The sequence below is a fragment of the Labrus bergylta genome, chromosome 7 (assembly GCF_963930695.1).
Source record: "Labrus bergylta chromosome 7, fLabBer1.1, whole genome shotgun sequence".
NCBI classification, from domain to species: domain Eukaryota; kingdom Metazoa; phylum Chordata; class Actinopteri; order Labriformes; family Labridae; genus Labrus; species Labrus bergylta.
The window spans coordinates 32,640,256-32,661,072 of NC_089201.1; the positions used below are offsets into that span (position 1 = coordinate 32,640,256).

Below are 20,817 nucleotides of genomic sequence, written 5' to 3' on the forward strand. Positions count from 1 at the left end.
TTATTTAAAAACATGTTTTTCATTTTTCTTTTAAAAGTCTCCAGGAGGTTTGTCTCATTCTCAGTGACACCTGCTCTCCTCCTGTAAACATAAACTGAGAAACAATCTGAGCCCCTGTAGCCCTCACATGCCTTATGATCACATTACTTCTTCCTGTTAGTCATGTGACTCTTTCTGGCTGGCAGCATATGGCTCTCTTGTGTAACAGTGCTGACAAAGAACGATCCAATCACACCGTCTCTCAGATGAAGTGTGACCTCCTCCGTGCTGGATTATTATTAACTCGTACCTGCTTACTCGCCTCTGCACTTTCCCTCTTTTTTAGTCTTTAATTTCACTAAAAAGTGAAAACATGTCACGGTCGTACGTAGGAGTCCCCCCTTTGGGTCTACCTGCCCCCCTCCCCCTTTCCCTCCTCTTCCTCTCCTCCACAGTTTTGCTGCCTGCTCTATATGTGGCACTGGAGATGCTTTAGGAATCCAGTCCAAATGTTTTCCATATTAGTTCAGAGGCGTCTCTGTTTCCAAATAGCAGCGGAGCAGGACTTATGGTGAGGGGAAGGCCTTAGCGGGGGAGGGGAGGGGGGACGGGACAGGGAGAGGAGCAGACAGGCAGACGGGCTGATCCACCCAAAACACTGTCACAGTAAAAGTTTTACAGAGAAAGAAGAAAAAAAAGGAGAAATGGGGCAGAAAGAGAAGAAGGAGGGCAAGAAGAGGAGAGATGAGAGCCCGGCGCCGGACGACATCAAAAAGTGCAGATTCTGTCGCTTCCCTCTGCTCGTCGCCCTGCTCCAGCTGCTGCTGGGGGTGTCCGTGGCAGCCGTGGCGTTCCTCATGTTGGCCATCAGCCCCTCGCTCCTGGCCAGGGAGACCCCACACTGGGCTGGGATCATTGTAAGCTCCGTTCTTAACCTCCTCTCAACATCCACATGTTTGCATGGAGCCTGAGACTGACCCCGCATGACCCTCAGATATATTCAATATGTCATCGTCAGCATATTGCATGTCAACACTGAACCCTAACCCCGATGTGACACCAGGACAGTCTTCTTCTAACACTTCTCCATCTGTCATAGTCCTGAATAAAGAATTGACAAAGTCACACAAGACTGCATGCTCCTTATGTTGTGACTGTGACTACATGATCCTTTACACCTGACCTGATGAGACAAGCAAGCCAATCACAGCCTGCAAACCCTGGTGACTATTTCTAAATGTGATGTACTTTACTGCTCATGATTCTTGAAATATGACACATACAGTCAATGCATCACACATCCAAAAGTTATATATCTACTGTGCAGACAGTACAAGACAAGCTGCAGTTCAGTCAGCTCCATTTGTGGAACACTTTCTGAACTGACTGTCTGAAAATGTGAACTCTGTCAATAATCATTTTAAATGGAGGTGCTGTCTGCACAGCTGAACCAAGAGTCAGCCTCACCTTTAATGTTTGCACTGACTGTTATTTAATGTCTGTTTCTAATATCTTCTTTTTAAACATTGCTGTACATACATAAACAACACAACTTCAGAAGGTCAACACTTTTTTATTTTTTTATATTCAGGTCTAATTACAGATTTTATTTTCCTCACCTGTTTATAGGTTCTTGTTTAAATGTCACATATATTTTTATCCCTGCACGGGTTAAGTACATTTCTTGTATAAGTCTATTTTTAACTGCACAGTTTAAGTTTGATTCATCTAGAGGGATTCTTTACATCTTTTATTCAGGTTAATATATATGTATGTGAGGGGGGTTTGTGGTTTAATTTGTAACAAATGTTTCATGTCATGTCTTTGTAACCTGATACTGGATGATTTGAATTTCCCTCAGGATCAATAAACTATCTATCTATCTATCTATCTATCTATCTATCTATCTGTCTGTCTGTCTGTCTATCTATCTATCCATCTATCTATCTATCTGTCTGTCTGTCTGTCTATCTATCTATCTATCTATCTAACTATCTATCTCTCTCTCTATCTGTCTATCTATCTATCTATCTATCTCTAGATAGGACAGTTAGTAATCTGTATGTTTGTAATCACAGACCCCGGTTGAATTGACAGTAGGGGTGAAACATTTCATAACAGCTGCAGCGTAAGAGTTAAAAGAGGCTGAAGTTTCAATGATATTTAAAGGGACACTTCACCCATTAGCATTAATCTTTGGATCATTAGAAACCTGGTAGTGTTTTTGAATGCTCGTGCATCCCGCCCTCATTTTCCCCTGAGATGTGAAATCTTTGTATTTCTGAGTCTGTAAAGGAGCTTCCAGTGACGCTAAAATTACGATTGTTGTGTCACCACTTAATAAAGTATTTCTGATTCTGATTCTGAACTAGAGGACCTTAGTGGGAGTGGCCTGCAGTGCTGTGCATTCTGGGATTTGGTGTCTTTCATCAACATGAGCCAAAAAGACACTTTCTGCCTTTTCACGGCCAAGAAGACACCAACTTCAAAATGTATTTCACATTTCTACATATATGACCCAAAGTCAACACAGACTCATGTTTGAACAGGTGAAGGATCCCTTTAATCACTTGTATCAAGTTTCAGGCCAGAAAGAAGTTGTCAGTTTGAGTTGAGCAAAAGACAAGCTGAAGACAGAAGCTCCTTTTACACAACACATTCAGACTGTCCTGTGACACCAGCGTTACACTGTTGTGTCTGTTTTAAGAGTTACAGAGACAAAACAGAGGGCTGAAGTTCAAAGTAGTAACAGCTGTGTAACGGTGGGCAAAATGGCGACTCCGTAAACTGCGGAGCCGGCGCAACGATTGCAGCATCTCCATTATTCTATTCTATAGCCCGTTTCAGACTGCCGCTTTAAAGGCGTGATATTTATGTCCCTTTGATTTTCTGCGGTGTGTTTATGTGGAGGTCCCGCTGTGCAGTGCTCTGCAACGTGGCGAGGCAATGTGATGTCACAGACACCAGTATGACACCGCTGCAGATTCAGTGTGAACGTCCTAAGGCGCAAGGAGGCGGAGCTTCCTTTAGATGATGTTGCGGAATTACAGTATGAAAAGGTCTTAAGTCTAAAACATTGGAAGAACTTTAATGTCACAAAAAACATCTGAAGTGTAAGTTTGAGTTTATGAAAGAAGACAGAATGAAAGTTAAAATAAAATTCAGTCAAAATAGCCAAAGAATTGGAAGGTGACATTTATGCTCTGAAGGCCAAATTAAGGATTAAAGATTCATTTTACCTGCAAACAATTAAGCCCTTTAAACAGTGGGGGTTCTAGACCATTAAAGAGAAGAACATTAAACCCAGGTGAAAAATAAACAAAGATGATCACTTTAAAAATAAATATATATTATGCCAAATAATAGCACACATCATTAAATACCATGATTTATATTTGTTTCAGTAACAGAATTTAATATTAGATTGTGAGTCAAATACTGTGTATGTGTTATTGGGGGGGGGGGTCTTCCTTTTGGAGGGGTGGGCACAGGGGGGGCCAAGCTCAGTGTTAGAGGGGCACTGGCCCCTGTTGGCCCCTGCCTAGAACCGCCCATGACTTTAAAAGACATCTAAAGTATCAGCATGCACGTTAATGAGACAGCTGGATAACACTCCTTCCTTACCTTTTTTTTTTTACATCACCACTGAGTTGCATCATAACTTTCAACTTCATTAAAAAAAAGATTTCAGGTCACATTTTGGCGATTGGGCAGAAAAACATGTTGTTGCTGTTTAGCATCCTACTGTAGCCTATCACAGACCTCATCTTCTCTCAAAAAAACATCCCATAGACATCAACATCCCGAGTTAGATCCTCACGAGATGCAGCCGAGTGAAAAACACTGAGGTCATCGAGAACTTTCCAGAGCGCTTAAGAACCTGGGAAAAACATTTAAATATGATGCCGCACGTTAGTCACAAGACTCCAATTGCACTGAAGAGATAGAGTGTGAGTGTGTCCGTGTGTGTGTGTGTGTGTGTGTCCGTGTGTGTGTGTGTCCGTGTGTGTGTGTGTGTGTGTGTCCATGTGTGTGTGTGTCCGTGTGTGTGTGTGTGTGTGTGTGTGTGTGTGTGTGTGTGAGAGAGAGAGGGAGTAATGTAATCAGATGACAGCTTACTGCTGAATCATACAATACAGGGAAACAGCCCTGAAAAGTGAAACTCATTTTAAAGAACAGGGTTTCTTTTTTCTAGACTGTTTTTAAGAGCAAACAAAGTTCACATCAAATAAATAATACAGTAAATCAGTAAAATCATACATGAGCAGTAAAGGTACAAACAGTGCATGACTCAGCAAAATGAGTATTCTGTTGACATGTTCTGAATGCTATATGTCCTGATGTGAATAGAATAGAATAGAATTACTTTCTTGATCCCAAACTGGTAAGTTGTGGTGTTACAGCAGCAGGTTATCAGAGCAAATAAAACAATATAAGAATAGATATATAAATAAGCACTTAAGAATAAGAAGAGATTTATACATCAAGGATTTAACTTAACATTCCTACTGGTTTAAAAAAAAAAAATGAAATACAACATTTATTCAGGCTTGTCAACTGAATGTAAAAATACTTTCTGGAGGTGAGAGATGTAAGTTTGTAGAAACAGTGATGACAGTGGTAAATGTGTAATAACAATGATTTAACCAAACCAAACATTTTGTTATGTTGCAGCTGTGTTTAGTTTCTATCGTCGGCTTCATCCTGTACTGCACCACCTACCTGCCCGATGAGAGGACGTCCATGCAGTTCATCGGCAAGGTGAGTCTGCACACATGCATGAACAGAATCAGTTTCTTTGCTATGATCTACCATGTCTTCTTTGTAGGTTCTCTTTTTAAATTAACCAGAGTAATAGGGTGGATGGGACGTCTCAGAGTGTATTTTCCAAAAAGAGAACTTCAGAATCAGAATCAGAATCAGATTTATTGGTATGTTTACACACACAAGGAATTTAACTTTGGTGAACTGTGCTCTCTTATGTACAGGTACAACATTAAATATCAACAATAAACATGATAAGAAAAGACTAATATTTACATGACTAAATATGAAACAGTGCAGTGGTGAATAGTGCAAAAGATGCTGAAGTAACATGAGAAGTAAAATGCAGTTATGTGACAGATGGGTCAATTAAGATGTCAATTACAGTATTTACATCAATAAGTGTGCGTGTATTGATTATTTAAATTAAAGAATATATATATATGTATATTTCATCGTGACAGATGTGACACTTTGTTGCAGAAAACAAAGTTTTTACTCACTGAGATGATTGTTTTACATCTGTCTGCGTAAATGGCATTTCGAGAGAAAGGCATTAAACTGTGAGCTCTTCAGGGACTCTTATGAGTGGATGAGCACATTCATTAATGTCTTGATTGTGCAGCTTAATTAGCTGTACAGTACACACAGTCGGAGTCTTAAGGCAATTAAAAATCCCTCCACAGTTGTTTGTCATTGAAAAGCAGCTCGTTGGAATCAGTTTTTTGGGGTCTAAGTTAAATGTGCATACAGGTTCAAAGATGGACGCTCTCTGTGAAAGCACTCCGACGGGGGTTTGCCTGAAGAGGTGCTGCTAAATTGCAAAAAAAAATCATCTTTGCAGAAATGCCTGATGAAAAAAGGCCAATCCCGGTGTGTCTGCATTGTGTGATTTAAAATCCCATCAGACTGTCTGAAACACCAAAATTACAGGCTTTCCCATCCTGATAAACAATGTTTACAAAGCAGACTGCTAACATTAAAGACGTCGTCATCAAAATGATGCATATTTCTCTGACAGCGTTATGTCACACTGCGCTAAATCTGCTTTTTTCTCGACTTCTGTAGGATAATTTTCCAACTCCTCAAAGTTGTTCTTGCAGCTTTTTATACCTTTTCCCTCAGTTTGTCATCCATAATAACTGTTAGAACCTCCCAAAAACCGTTTACCAATAATGAAATTACCCTGCAGTGTGTCTTTTCTCTGGCACTAAAACAAGCCAGTTAAATTTATTAGAGCCTTTCATTTGAACAGCTCAATGACCCCATGGGCCTACTGTATCGACTTTTTGTATTTATAGCTTAAAAAATGTGTTTATTTGTTCCAATTAACCTCGGTGCAAGGCGAGGAAGCCTAAGTGAATAAAAAATAAGTGGAGTCACTTAGAAGTAAAACAGTTGTCAGCTGAGGGCGGCTCCCCAATAACCCTTTCAAATGTTTTTATTATTATTTATTTATTTTTAATGGAGAGAGAGGACAGTGGATAGAGTCAGAAATCAGGGAGGAGAGAGGAAATTACATGCAGGAAAGGAGCCACAGGTGGGATTTGAACCTGGGCCGCCCGCTTGGAGGACTATAGCCTCCATACATGGGGCGTGCGCACTAACCACTGCACCACTGCGCCACCAGTGACCCACCCCTTTCAAATGTAAACTTATTGGGGCGAGATGCTTTTGTTTGGTTTCTCAGAAAATGGATTCTTTGAGTGTGTAAGTGTCCCAGCACAACACATGGACTTTTATCAGCAACAATATAAAAGTGGACTTTCTTTCTGCCTGCTTTGGGGTTCCACATCATCTCCATTCAGTGACAATATTCTCCGTTCAGTGGAGAACCTGTTGGCGTCTGTGTTAACCATCCACACTCCAGATTTCACAGCTGTTCCAAAATTAACATCAGCGCTCTCTCAGAATCAAACCCCGCTCATCATCAGTTGCATAATTCCATAAGCGGCATGTAACTGAGAGCAGAAAGACACATCAGGGGAATGAGCTTCTTATATAAGCGATGGATTAAAGAGAAAGGTTTAGTGTTAGTGAAATTGTTGCAGTTGCATAAACAACACAAAGCTTCTGTCACATTTTAAAAACTGTATTTTTAGACTCACACAGGATGAGCGCTGGAGGCGGGGAGCGGCTGTAACTGACATGCATGTGTGTGTGAGTGTGTGTGTGTGTGTGTGTGTGTGTGTGTGTGTGTGTGTGTGTGTGTGCCAGGCCAGACCTCACCCTGTAGTATTGTGGGTAATCTCGTTAACCTGCTATAGGCTCTGAGCCACAGGGCTCCACTTTTGGCTCTCTGAGACAACACACACAGAGGTTCAAAAACAAAGAGTTTTTAGATGTATGACCTTTGACCCTTCCTGTTTCTGCTGCAGCTCCTGTACTTCATCCTGTGCACAATCGGCCTGGTCATCTCCGTGCTGGTCGTGGCGTTCGCCGGACACCACTACACTCAGACCAGCAGCCTCAGCTGCGAGCGGGACGGGGAGGACTGCGCGTGCAAACTGGACCCGAGTGACCCCATCGCCCGCACCTTCACCTACGAGGGAGTGAGCGACTGCGGGGAGATCACAGAGACCCTCACGCTCTACTTCCTGATACAGATCGTGCTGAATCTGGTCCAGGCCCTGGTCTGCGCCGTGGGAGCCTTCATCATGTGGAAGCACCGGTACCAGGTGTTCTTCGCTGGCCTGCAGATCGGCTCGCCCTCCTCCCAGCAGTGGCAGAAGGTTTAACTGTGGTGATGATGACAGAGTTGATTGGATGACTCCGATCAGACAGATCAGGACAGAGGAGGAGAGCCAACTGTGTGATTACACTCTGAAGGACGGGGACGTTTGACTTTTTTTAGTGCGTGTGCCTCAAGTGTGTTTTCTTTGGTATCACTTCATATAAACCTTTAAAGGCTCTTTGCACACATTTTATACAATAACTCTGATGAGTTCTACTTCCAACAGCTGGTGGTATAAAAACAGTCATCAATGAAAAGAAGGGTCAGACAGCTCTTCTAGCTGTGAGGCCAGATATATGAAGCACACAGTATTTGAATTTCTTTTCTGGAGGCCCACTGAATCACTGTGTTGTTGAAACATGATGTGCAAATGTTAAACTGACTCTACTTTTACGGCAACAGGCTAATTTAAAAAATCCACTATACGTCCTCCACTTTTAATATTTAGAAAAATTGTTACATCTTAGTTCAGTGCTCTACTTTCTTCACATATTTAGATTGTATTTAAAGGCTTTATATGTGATTTTTTGATCCAGCAGATGTCGCCCTTGAGCTCCAGCATGAAACCAAAACAACTCGCGCTGCATTGTTGTGTTAGCATGCTAATGCTAGCGATCTTTATTCTGCTGGTATCTTCACACTGCATGTAAATTGACCTGAAATGAGCGTGATCTAGAAACACAGTTAAGCAGTGAGTACAGTATGTTATTCTTCTTTTCTCTAGTCCCTCAATTAAACAACTTTTATACACGAGGGGAGGAGTCAGCCGGCCGTCCCGGCGATGTAAACAAAGTGAAGATAGGACTCTGAAAACTCTGAAAACATCACAGACAGTGGGACTCAGGTGTTACACCCATTGTAGACAGTCATGACTCACAGAGTTATTTTCAGAGGAGATACTTGATTTATATTTAAGTGTGAAAAATCACATAGAAAGACTTTAAATTTTAAATTAGCCGCTTTAAAGAAAGAAAATTAAAAGGTGGATTGATTATTTGAAGAACTTTTTTTTTTCTTTGTTCCTTTTCAGACTTGTGCAGCTCTGTAAATCTTGCAGAATTGATCAAAACAATAGCTCAGTACTCTCCAGCTGTCGCCCCTGTATGAGTGTATTTAACGCTCCACAAGAGGATTCTGACAGAAGCTGCACCAGTTGGTTTGCTCTTCACGAGACGAGACTGAGTCGGGCTGTGGTCTGTGTGAAGGTGGATGCCAGGCCAGTTAGCCAGCATGACTCAAGCAGCCTGTAGGAGTCAAACTACTGCAACCACAAAGGGAGGGGTGAGGAGGGGGGGGGGGGGGGGGGGTTGGGTGAGAAAAGGGGGACTCAGACAGGCAGCTGGACTGAGGAAACAAAATCATCCCACTGTTTACAACCAATCAGTTTGCAGCAAAAAGGAAGAAAAAAGCAAAACAATTAAGGGCTTTATTTTGAAAAACGTTGCCTTATGCCGAGGTTCAGCATCCTTTTATTCCTCCTCTCATGTTGCAGGAGTCACTTACAGTAACATATAAATACATGCTGAGCAGGGTACAAACATCTGCTCACAGGGAGAACCTAACAATGCAATGTTACATCTTTTTTCTTGTCCATGATGAAAAAAAGTTATTCTTGGTTGATCAAACATCATGATTTATGTTTCACACACTTCTAAAAGGTGAGGTATGAGAAAGGAGTGGTCAGATTGTATGTAAAAAAAAGAAAGTTTAGAATAAGTGCATTACTCCTTTTGTTTGTGGTTACAAATACAAAAAGTCTTTGTTTCAGTTACATGTAGTTTCACTTTTCCTATTTATCATCACACATGTGCAGTTCATCTAAATAAAACAGACGATTCAGGTGATGTGTCTCATATTTGGATCAATGGGTTATCTCTAGGAAAGAATAAAACTGCCATAAACATTTTGATTTAGCTCTGAATAGAGGACGCATGTTTATGATGATAGGGAATCATCAGACTCAGAATCGGGGTTTATTGCCAAGTACATTTAGACATACAAGGAATTTGACTTGGTGTATTGGTGCTAAACAATTAACAAGGAAAAATTAAACATTGACAGGTAGATACACATTTAAACTAAATCTGTCATCCATATTGACGTCAAGTTAAGAATTTCAATGTTTGACCTGTCTGTGACATCAGCAGGAGATAAAGCTGCCTCTATTAGATGTCATCATAGCAGTTGTTACTAATACAATAAGTGAACTGTGAGCGCTCACACTGATGAGCTGATAGGACGGATATAGATGGATCCATGTCCACATTACACCTATCAATCAATCAATCAATCAATCTTTTTATGACCAACATTTTTATTGTTTTCAATTTTTTTACAACAGTACAATACCAGACAATAAATGATATAGAACAATACCCAACTAGGGTAACACTATCAGTGCAAGTGGAATAAAAAATATAAAATAAATACATTTATTATTATTATTATTATTATTATTATTATTATTATTATTATTATTATTATTATTGTTATTATTATTATTATTATTAATAATAATAAAATAAATAATACAAATATATGTAAATAACTAAAAATGTAAAAAATAAAAATAACAAAATTCCACAACCACAATACAAGATTATTTCAGATTAGTCTGCATAGAAGTGTTAAGTTGTCCACTTTTTACAGAAAATTGTGTTTCCATAAGATTTACAGGGGGGCTGTCAGCCTACATCACCAAACCAACATGTGTGAAGCCTGTTAGGTAAAGTGAGTCAGCAGCATGCTGCTAATAATTTCCAGTCAAAAGAGAGAAGTGACGACTGCTGCAATCAGTCAGTTTTTATTTGTTCAGCGTCAACTCAAAACAAGTGTAGAGGCTAGATCGTTTTCAGTAAGAATATCACAGATGTGTGTTTTTGTTTTTTTAAGTTTGAGCTCAGTTTGAAACAAAACTCTTCACCCAGAACATTTAAAAAAGAATTGCCTTACTGTGGGATATTCCATGGTGTCTGTCACACACACTGTTCACACAGCATCGAGTGACAGACACCAGGCCCACTTTGTGTGTTTTTTTTCCCCATCTCTCTCCATGTGCTCGCTCAAGAGTTATGATGTTCATCATGTGACTACAAAAGACTCAAATCTGGCCGCAAGACACAGGAAGTCACATGCCAGTCATCACGGGGGCATGTTTATTTATAAGAATGACAGTGAGGAGGGACCTTCCACCGCCCCCCCACCCCACCCCACCCCACCCCCCCTACCTCAACAAACTTTCTGTGTGGTCGATTCTTGCCGCCACAGACGCTGCTGTGAGTCTTTAAAGGAGCCTGCACATGACAGGAGATCAATATCTGTACTGACACAAATCACAACAACTTTGACAGCAACCTGAAAACATCTCCTCTAGCTGGTTTAATAATGCTAATGTTATTTTTTATGTTAATCCATAGTATGTTTTGTTTCCTTTTCAGTTAAGGACAGCTTTCAGTTAAAATGTTTTAATATTTCGGATCATTGCTTCAGTCAAATCATCCTAAAAATGTTAATAATATTTACATTGAGCATAATGTTTCTATGATAAGAGAAGATACGATACAATACAATGATCTGAAGTTGTGTTTATAAAATAAATAATGAAAATGTCAGGTGTCTTAATATGATTCAGTATGTAGGAGAGGATCCTGCCTTTTTTTTAAAGATTTTCAGAAAGTTTTGAAGAATATAAAGAATAAATAAAAATAAAAAAAACAGGGCTTACATTGCATCACTAGCACAATATTTCTTAAAGGCTTTATATGTGATGTTTGATCCAGCAGATGTCGCCCTTGAGCACCAGCATGAAACCAAAACAACTGGCGCTGCATTGTTGTGTTAGCGTGCTAATGCTAGCGATCTTTATTATGCTGGTATCTTCACACTGCATGTAAATTGACCTGAAATGAGCGTGATCTAGAAACACAGTTAAGCAGTGAGTACAGTATGTTATTCTTCTTTTCTCTAGTCCCTCAATTAAACAACTTTTATACACGAGGGGAGGAGTCAGCCGGCCGTCCTGGCGATGTAAACAAAGTGAAGATAGGACTCTGAAAACTCTGAAAACATCACAGACAGTGGGACTCGGGTGTTACACCCATTGTAGACAGTCATGACTCACAGAGTTATTTTCAGAGGATAGACTTGATTTATATTTAAGTGTGAAAAATCACATTTAAAGACTTTAAGACAAAACATTTAAAAAGAGGTAAGCAGTGAGCAGTAAAATCTGTTACTGTCCTGGAACTCTGTCCAGTCGGGCAAATCTGAAAAGGTTTTTTTTTTTTTTGGTTGATAAAGTGAGATGTTTTCTCCTCATGTTTAAAAAACCATCAAAGTAAATCTCAGCTGATAAAAAGCTTTGTTTAGGAAGTTGCTGCATACTGAAGCAGCAGTGTTTGATTGGTGTCACACAATGGCTGCACGACTTCTACCAGACAGTAATGATGGTCCTGCTATTATCCCCCCCCCCCCCTCCGAGTCCAACACATTCCAGTAATGCTGCACTTTAGCCTTCTCGTCTGCGCAGTGACAGCTGCTCACCATTATGGCACGGCGTGAGCTAATTTTAATGGCTGTCACAGGCAGCAGGAGAAAATGCAGGCCTGCCAGCGTAAACAGCCAATCCAGAGCCAAGAAGGGACGGGCTTCTCCGTGGAGGGTAAATGACAGGACGGGATACAAGAACAGTCGAGGTCCTCTCTGTGATTCATTTATCATCTCAAATTTGTTCTACAAGCACAAACATACAATCACCCAGCCACTTTGAAATGTTCATTTTCACGAGTACAGAGTGCTAAGTTACTAACAATGAGGATGAACGTGTGGATGAAAGGTCTAAATATAACCAGTGATTCATTATTAAACACTTTTTTTTCTTTATAAATGAATGCTACATCAGGACCACTCTGTAGAGGACACTTCACAACATTTAAAAAAAGTGTGCATAACCTCTGAGGAAAGAGCAGCTTCATAACACCCTCTGTCATGTTTCTAATGTTTTAATGCAAACCGTTACTAACCCATCTCTTATCAGCATTATTTATTCAATAAGTGAATCAGAATCAGATTTATTGACCAGGTATGCTTACACACACAAGGAATTTAACTTTGGTGAAGTGTGCTCTCTTATGTACAGGTACAACATTAAATATCAACAATAAACAGAATAAGAAAAGACTAATATTTACATGACTAAATATGAAACAGTGCAGTGGTGAATAGTGCAAAAGATGCTGAAGTAACATGAGAAGTAAAATGCAGTTATGTGACAGATGGGTCAATTAAGATGTCAATTACAGTATTTACATCAATAAGTGTGCGTGTATTGATCATTTAAATTAAATATATACAGATATATATATTCACTGTGGATATTGTTTCAAATGTTTCTTTGAAGCCGTTCTCTGATTTTTTTAATCAACTGCCGATCTTTAGGTCCGTTTACTGAAGTTTGTAACCAGCTGTAGTAGAAGAAACAGGATGTTTTTTTTTCCATTGAGCCCCAATTTTTTTATGCTAATTTAAATGCTAAACCTTGCTAATTTAACTAATTAAGAACTAGTACCCTCCTCTTTCAACAGTTATTCTCTATTCTTAAGCGGTTTTAAACATGTATCTATTATTTATTGCTGAATAAATAAATAATTATAATAAATAATTATTTATCGTACTCATAATTTTCATTTTTAGCCTTTTACCTCAACCGTCTATAGCAGCCTCTGATCACCTGATGAGGCACAGGTACACAGGTCAGCGATTGCTCTTCACATAGGGTGTTACAGTAGTTGACCAGCTAAATTCATCAAGTTGACGAGTGTTAGAAGAAAAAGGTTAAATTCAGCAGACGGGTCTTCTTACTTTTTTAAATGTATGTTATTTAAACATAAGTTTAGAGGAACCTGTATATTCAAGAAACCACCAATCAGAACGAATGCCAAACTTCACTGTGTAACAACTAAAGATGTTAGTCTGTGGAACAACTGTGATGACGAGCTGAACAAATACAACACTATATTTAAACTAAAACTTCAGGAATCAAATATTGAATAGATATGAGCTGGAGCAGTGACTTTCTGTTTTTCTGTTTTTCTATTGGCTGATGGTCTTGGTTAATATGTTCCCATTATTTTTGTTGTTGTTTTGTCTAAAAACTTAATTTGTTTTGGCCAACAAGTCCAACATCACACACTGATTGATGAAAACATTTTGATTTTTCTGTGAATAATGCACAAAAATAAAAAGGTGTAGGAGCAGAAAAGTTTTGAACTTCTTCCTATCTCTTTTGAACATGAACTTTATTATTTGAGTTTTTTATTTGTTGCTATGGATCCTACGACGGAGGATCTTTTTGAGATTAAACTCGTAAATTTACAAGAATAAACACGTTAATTTACGAGATTAAATTTGTAAAATGGTCAAAGTAGAACTCTTAAAGTTTTCAAAGAATAAAGTCGTTATTTTAGTTTCTCTCGAACTCGTTAATTTACGAGAATAAATTCATGAATTTACGAGTTTAATCTAGAAATAAAAAAAACATTATTTTTAACGTGACCCTAATCCTCGTTAAAAATACTAAGGATCCAGTTTTTTGGTTTTTTTCTTTTTCTTTTGTGTGTGTATTTTCTTAACATGTTCAATAAATTGACTAATAAAAAAAAAAATAGAGTTAATTTAATGTGAAGAGGACTCCTATAAAAGCAGAACACTGAAGCCCGTACAGCAGCTCTGTTACATTTCCTTTTTCTATGTGATGACTATAACCGCTGCCTGAGCTGGAACATGATCCCATCTGAATGAAGACCTGTCTTTTCATAGATGCTGTGCTGCCTTCAGGGACCAGTATACGTGTAAGTAAACACTGAGGGGGTCATTCATCCAAAACAACAAGCAGGACTTACACACAAAGGTGTCGACTCAAAGCACACCACTGACTTGTTTTTACACGTTTATTACACCAGACCACATAAAAACACATCTCTCTACATTATACTGAAACAGGAAGTGTCACAGGACAGTTAGAATCACATTCTGCCGTTGAGTTTGTGCAAGTTTAAAACAGAAGTACACACTAAACAATCAATCGCACTCCAAGAGAGACACGTGAGGATGATTGACAAGTTAAAAAAAAAACAGTAGAGGAAGAAGATGATACGAGCAGATATAGTTAAACATTACAGTATGAGCTTCCCATCCTCAGTCATCACTACACTTTGTACCGACGTAAGATTTAAATTAAAAAAAAGAATCTTCAAGTAAGTTCTGCACAGGTCGTTATTATTTCTATTCACATTTATGTCACTTATATAAATCTGTAAAAGGGAACTGAGATGATGCAGTGAAGGCAATTTATAAACACTAAGCATGCTAAATGAATACCCACATATTTAACCATGTTTCCAGTTAGAAGCTTTCATCTGTTTCCTTTAAAAAAGAGAACTATTAGCAGTTGTAGGTTTATAAAAGTTAACGAGTAAGGCAGCATGGTTGTTTTTTCAAAAAAGGCAAAAAAATAATACTCCAGTTATGAATTGAAAGTGTTCTCTATAATACTTTCAGAGAATGAAAACATAAAGGGGAGAATCCTTTATGTTGGCACACACACACTTCTCAAACTTCTCTGTTCAGCACCAGGCTGTGCGGTCGGTCGGCCTCGCTCTCTGACACGTCGGCGCTGAGACAGCCGAGGAGAGACGGCCGTCCACAGACTTGACAGCACTTAACCGTTAACCTTGCCCCTTAACAACCCTCGACCTCTCTCTGGCACTCGAGCACTACACTGGTAGATGTGTGCCGTGCCGGGCCAGTCACTCACTTCCTCTGTAGGGGTGTGTACAGACGGTCAATAAAGGGATTCTGAAGGCACAGAACGGGTTTGTGTCATAGTAAAGGCACCGTGTTAAAACTGTCCGTCTTGAACTACTCTTAAGTGTTCTTGTAGTTCTTGTATTGTTCTGAAGTTTCTGTGTGTCTTGGCTCTCTCATGTGGTGTTCACCCACACTCCTCTGGTCCCATCACTGTGTCCTGTTGGAGCCTCTCAGTGGCTCGGGACGTGATGGTTGGGCTGAGGAGGACCCAGAAACCCAAGCCTCTGCTTGTTCTTCCTCTGTTCTGTCATCTGTGGACAAAGGCAGAGAAAAAAATTACATCAACACAGAGTGGCTTTTTTAATTTTGAATGAAGCATACATGATGAGCTGCCAGCCTGTGTTCTTGTTTTTATTGTTCTTTATCAAGTCAAAAAACTCAAAAGCTCCCACTGTGTTCAAACGCTGTTATGGTCTCTATTTGAACTTTGAGTGCAGGTACAATGACTTCACATTTTTTTAATCTAAGCACCAGCATATCATTCTATATGAAATATTAAAAAAAACATTTAGCTCATAACTTAAAGGGATATTAGCATTAATCTTTGTATCATTAGAAACCTGGTAGTGTTTCTGAATGGTCGTGCATCCCGCCCTCATTTTCCCCTGAGATGTGAAATCTTTGTATTTCTGAGTCTGTAAAGGAGCTTCCAGTGACGCTAAAATGATGATTTTTGCATCACTGGAAGCTGTTGTGGTTAGCGGGGTGAAACTACAACGCTAGTTCCTCCTCGACCACTGAAGCTACAGACCAATCACAGATCAGTGGGTGGGAACTCACTCCCAGAATCCAAACTTAACGTCCGCCATATTGCTTGGAAGCTAAGCTAACAGGCTCTATGGAGAAAGCTGATAATGGAGAAAAAATATAAACATAGCGGCGAGACGGCTGCTGCCGACAGGCCGGACTTGTGTTTTGGCTGCTGCGGCCGCCGCTGTGGCCTGCGGTGCTGTGCATTCTGGGATTTGGTGTCTTTCATCCACATGAGCCAAAAAGACACTTTCTGTCTTTTCTCGGCCAAGAAGACACCAACTTCAAAATGTATTTCACATTTCTACATATATGACCCAAAGTCAACACAGATTCATGTTTCAACAGGTGAAGGATCTCTTTAAGTAAATGAGTCTGCATACACTGGGTTACAATATATATATATGTAACAATATATTACATTTCCTCTCAAGGATTCACACTTGGGAAATAAAAATGTCCCTGGGAACAATCATCCGAGAGAGAACACTATCATGTGTTGGATGTTTTATAAGTGTGTGTGGGAGTTTTCATGAATCAGAAGTGGCTGGTTTCTCACATCACATTGGCAGTGTAGACATCATAAAGAAAAAGATAAAGATAAACTTTATTGAGCCCCCATGGGAGACATTTTTTTGTCACAACAGCTCAAGAAACAGGAATATAATTATCAAAAATAACAAAAAGTTAAAAATCCAAACTCCAATAATAGAATAATACAAGGTATGAAGTGAAGTACATAAGTGAAGGACGCTGGTTCTGTGAAGTATAACCCCGTGTGGAGGTCAGCAGAGTTTCTCTCTGTCAGTGGGAGTTTGAGTTCAGCAGAGTTTTGGTGAGCAGGCTCATGACTGCATTGTGGCTCAGTCTCTTTAAAAAAAAAACTCACCTCAATTTGTGTTTAAGGAGGTGTGACAGCCCTGCTAACCCCATGACTACGTCTGAGTCACTTCAGACTTTGTGAGGCTACATCAGATTGATAAACGCACTACAGTCTGACTCTGCAGACTCAGAGATGAAGCTCTGGTGTCTCACACACTCAAACCCTTTTCACACGTACAGAAATCTCCTGAAAAACTACCCGGAGGTTCTTTAGGCTATGTGTGAACGCGCTCTTTACCCTTTAGAGTTTCTCCTCCAGACCTCTAGTATTTTATCCGCAGAAAGTCAGAGTGAGCTGACGTCTGAACGTGGCTGAATATACTCCGGAGAGTTCACCTCGAGCCAATAGAAAGAGAATGATGTTTATATACAGTGACTGTTTAAAGTGTCTGCACGCGACCTCTACGATCTCCGTGCTCTAATCAAACGTCTGCATTCTGTTTTCTGTTGGTCAGTTTGTTGTTCTCCTCTCTTTTGTGGATGTTGTCATTCCATTGGATTACACATAGCATTGATATAAAGACAAATATTCTCATTATAACGTTGTGAAGCGGACTCTGTTTCTATGTCTGCTACTTCTGCGTTGTTGTTTATTTACATCATGAAGACTTACTGAGGTCGACAGAGGTAGTTTGTTTTTGTTTATCGGAGCTGGTTTTCTAACATCAGGCAGAAAGAGGAACAAGGACTGGCCTGTGACTGGGATCACATGCAGGGGAGGCAGGTGATGAGAGTGATCAGTCACACTGCAGAGAGTCACACAAACAGCCAGAGGCTCACTCACTGCCGGCTCTCAGTACTGCATGTGTTGACGTGATAGTCACCTGTCATGCTGAGTTCACGAGCATCAGGGCGGGTCTCAAAGAATCCAGAACAGATACTGTGATGTGACTACTGATACAGGACGTCCTGCCCTGAGGGTGAGTTTACACGGTGGGAGTCTGAGGTCAGGCGTTACTGAGGTTCACCGTGTATGAACTGAAGTTGGCTGAACTGAGATAATCTACAGAAACATAGAGATTCTTTAAAGCCTGGCTCACTCTGCAGGATCACCGGGCCGATTTGAGCTCTGATTCTTCTTCTTCTTCCCGACAGTCTCAGGGTCTCTCCCGACTCGAGGCTGCTCAGACCCGATTATCTGTTCAGAATATCTCGTAGAGTGAGCGGTCCAAAGATCCAATCTTAACGTCCCCGATCTGCCCGGCGATCGTCGGGGACGCCCCGATTTATTTCAAACATGTTTGATATTTAGAATTTAAAATCTTAACGATTACATCATGAAAGGGTCCGGCAGAAGTTGTGTGTGACTACAATATAATCAGACAAGGGAGGACTGTAGTCATGGCGACCAGCGGCAGGACGCAACCCGGTACAGATCATCAGTGCAGCACTTTTCTGAAACTTGTCTCCATATATCTACGATTGTATCAACTTTTCTATATCCTACAACAACTTCCACTTCCTTCTTCCTACTTCTTTAAATGAAACTTTATTAACAATTGTCAACGCTCCGTCTCGATTTCACTCGTACAGTGTGAGCTCTCCGGCCGTGCCCGACAATCGGCTCGTACAGTGTGAGCACGTCGATCTCAAGGTCTGGTCGGGCGTCGTAAACGATTCAGTCGTACAGTGTGAGCTGACATGACACCCCGACTTTTATACAGTCGGGGAAACGATCTCACAGCGTGAGCCAGGCTTTACTTCGGAGTTTGGATTTTTCAGTATGAAAGTGTTTGTCGTACGTTTTGTCAAATCAGGTTTCAGCAGGCATTGGTGTGTGCAGGAAAAACAGTCAATATGAAGAACACAATTCACAGTTATGACATCCCGACTCCGTTTAGTGATTACATAAAGACGATTTGTTTCTCTCTATAAAGAAATACCTGCATGCAGCTGCAGAAAACAATCTGATCTTGATCAAAAATTCTAACTGAGAGACTCGTCTGCTTGACGCTGTGACGGAAAGACCACATAGCGTTTGGATTTCCTGACTTCCTTTAATGCATCGGAAATGATCAATCAAACAAAGCGTTTTTTAAAGTTGTTTTCTTCTCTTGAGGACAGACCAGTCGAAGCGTGCACTTTTTACTTTGTACAAATCTGCATCGTATTGATTTAATCTTGCCGAGCTCAAAGAACCGTTTCACTTCACGAGTAAATCAGCAGAACATCAGTTCCTCATTACGGCTCTCACCAATGAAGCCAAAGTGAAGCCTCTCTGTAATTTAATGTTTACAGTTAAACTGAGACTCACCCGAAACTGATGAACGGCCACTAATAATATTAAAACCTAGAAAAGACAGTGTTTACTCTGCAGGAGTGATTTTCACTCTGCTTTAACAAATGGTCTCTTCCTTTGTTAATTACTCTGTAAACAATGAAGCGTCATGCTAAGTGGACTTTAAACAATGCAGCCCAGGAAACAGTCAGGCAGTCGTTTCATGATAACCACTGGCTACACCAGAATTACCATGGCATAAATCTTCATCAGAAGATTGGCTAATAGCATTCTGCTGTTCTTCATGTGTTCACCACAACCTGTGTTTTTTAACATGTTCTATTTCCTGGATCCAAACCCCAAACACAGAAGTGTGGTTCTTTTTACCAAACACATTCACCTCTGCCCTTCACCAATTCATCTGATGTTAGCTTACAGCTAGCTGGGACTTCTTCTCATTGGTCAAATTGTTTAATCGTATGAGCTATATATCCAAGGCTCTATCTAATAGGTCAAAATCTTATTTAAATCATCTGTTGTGATTTAGGAAGTTGTTAACAATGTTTGTCTTGTGCTCATAAAACCAGAATGATGGAGTTGCAGTTCTTGTGTAGTTTAGTTGTTATTTCATATAATTGATAAAAACTATTTGTTTTCTGGAAGTCTTCTGTATTTCAGTTCTGTCTTCTGTATTTCAGTTCTGTCTTCTGTATTTCAGTTCTGACGTAAGAGCTAGGACGAGAACTTTTATGAACATGAGCATCAACAACGCTGGAGACAGTGTGGACACATAGACGCACATCACGTCCAAAAATGTAATATTGTGGAGGAATACATGTTGGTCCTGGTAATGACGTTAAGTTCTGTTTTCTTAGAGTAATGAGAGAGGATGTCATTATGAAAACGGTTTACTGGCTGTAAAAGAAAAAAAGGAATTACAAGGTAATGGTTTAAAGCTGACCCGGAAAACTTGAGCAAGTGAAAAAAGTCAAAGAAATCTTTCAAATAGAAAGAACAACTTTCTTTCTAAGACATACATCAGCAATGTTTGCTTAGAAATAAGAGAAATGGGGCCAGCTCTGTTCTGAAGAGGTACATTAACTAACTCTTTGGATGATAGGAAAGCTAAGAATGTCCCCCACCCCAAACATTTTTTTTTCTTTTGATTCTTTCCTGTTCTTTGTGTTGTGTAAATAAAAAGTATGAGAAATAAATAATTCATAAAAGTTGAACTGGACCTGTTCCTTGAGCTCAGACAGCTGGCCTGACAGCTGCATCACCAGAGTGATGGTGCTGTCCAGCTTCTCCTGCAGAGAGCGCATCTCGTTCTGCTCGTTGTCTCCCTCGCTGCTCACCAGAGACATGGCTCTCATCCTGGGGAACCACTCCAAGTTCTTCTCCTGGGAGGAGAGAGAGAGATGGGACGTGATGTGACAGGAGAAGTGTGAAAGGTGAAAGGGAATAAAGAGGCTAAAATAGAGCTGACTCAGCAGGCAGGCAGCAGACAGACATACTGTACATGGAGGATTTGCATAGACATGAAGGGGGGTGTTACAGAGCTGAAACCAGACTTCTGGAAGGAAACAGGCATGAAGCTTTCATTTGGTTTCATTCCATCACAATG

The 20,817-nt window shown here is 40.1% G+C and overlaps 2 protein-coding genes across 2 annotated transcripts; one reads left to right on the forward strand and one right to left on the reverse strand.

Moving 5' to 3' along the window:
• The first annotated feature begins 576 nt into the window (after window positions 1-576).
• sspn (sarcospan (Kras oncogene-associated gene)) lies at window positions 577-9,319 on the forward strand. The gene is made up of 3 exons (XM_020657761.3): window positions 577-896; window positions 4,654-4,740; window positions 7,122-9,319. Exons 1-3 carry the CDS (start codon window positions 684-686, stop codon window positions 7,479-7,481), a joined length of 660 nt encoding a protein of 219 aa, XP_020513417.1. The 5' UTR covers window positions 577-683; the 3' UTR covers window positions 7,482-9,319.
• Window positions 9,320-14,410: 5,091 nt separating this feature from the next.
• LOC136179745 (inositol 1,4,5-trisphosphate receptor type 2-like) lies at window positions 14,411-20,593 on the reverse strand (the record flags this gene model as incomplete). The annotated part of the gene is given in 2 exon segments (XM_065957408.1): window positions 14,411-15,594; window positions 20,432-20,593. Coding segments are annotated over 2 exon segments (243 nt in total), but the record flags the coding sequence as incomplete, so codon positions are not given.
• Between the last annotated feature and the right edge of the window lie 224 nt (window positions 20,594-20,817).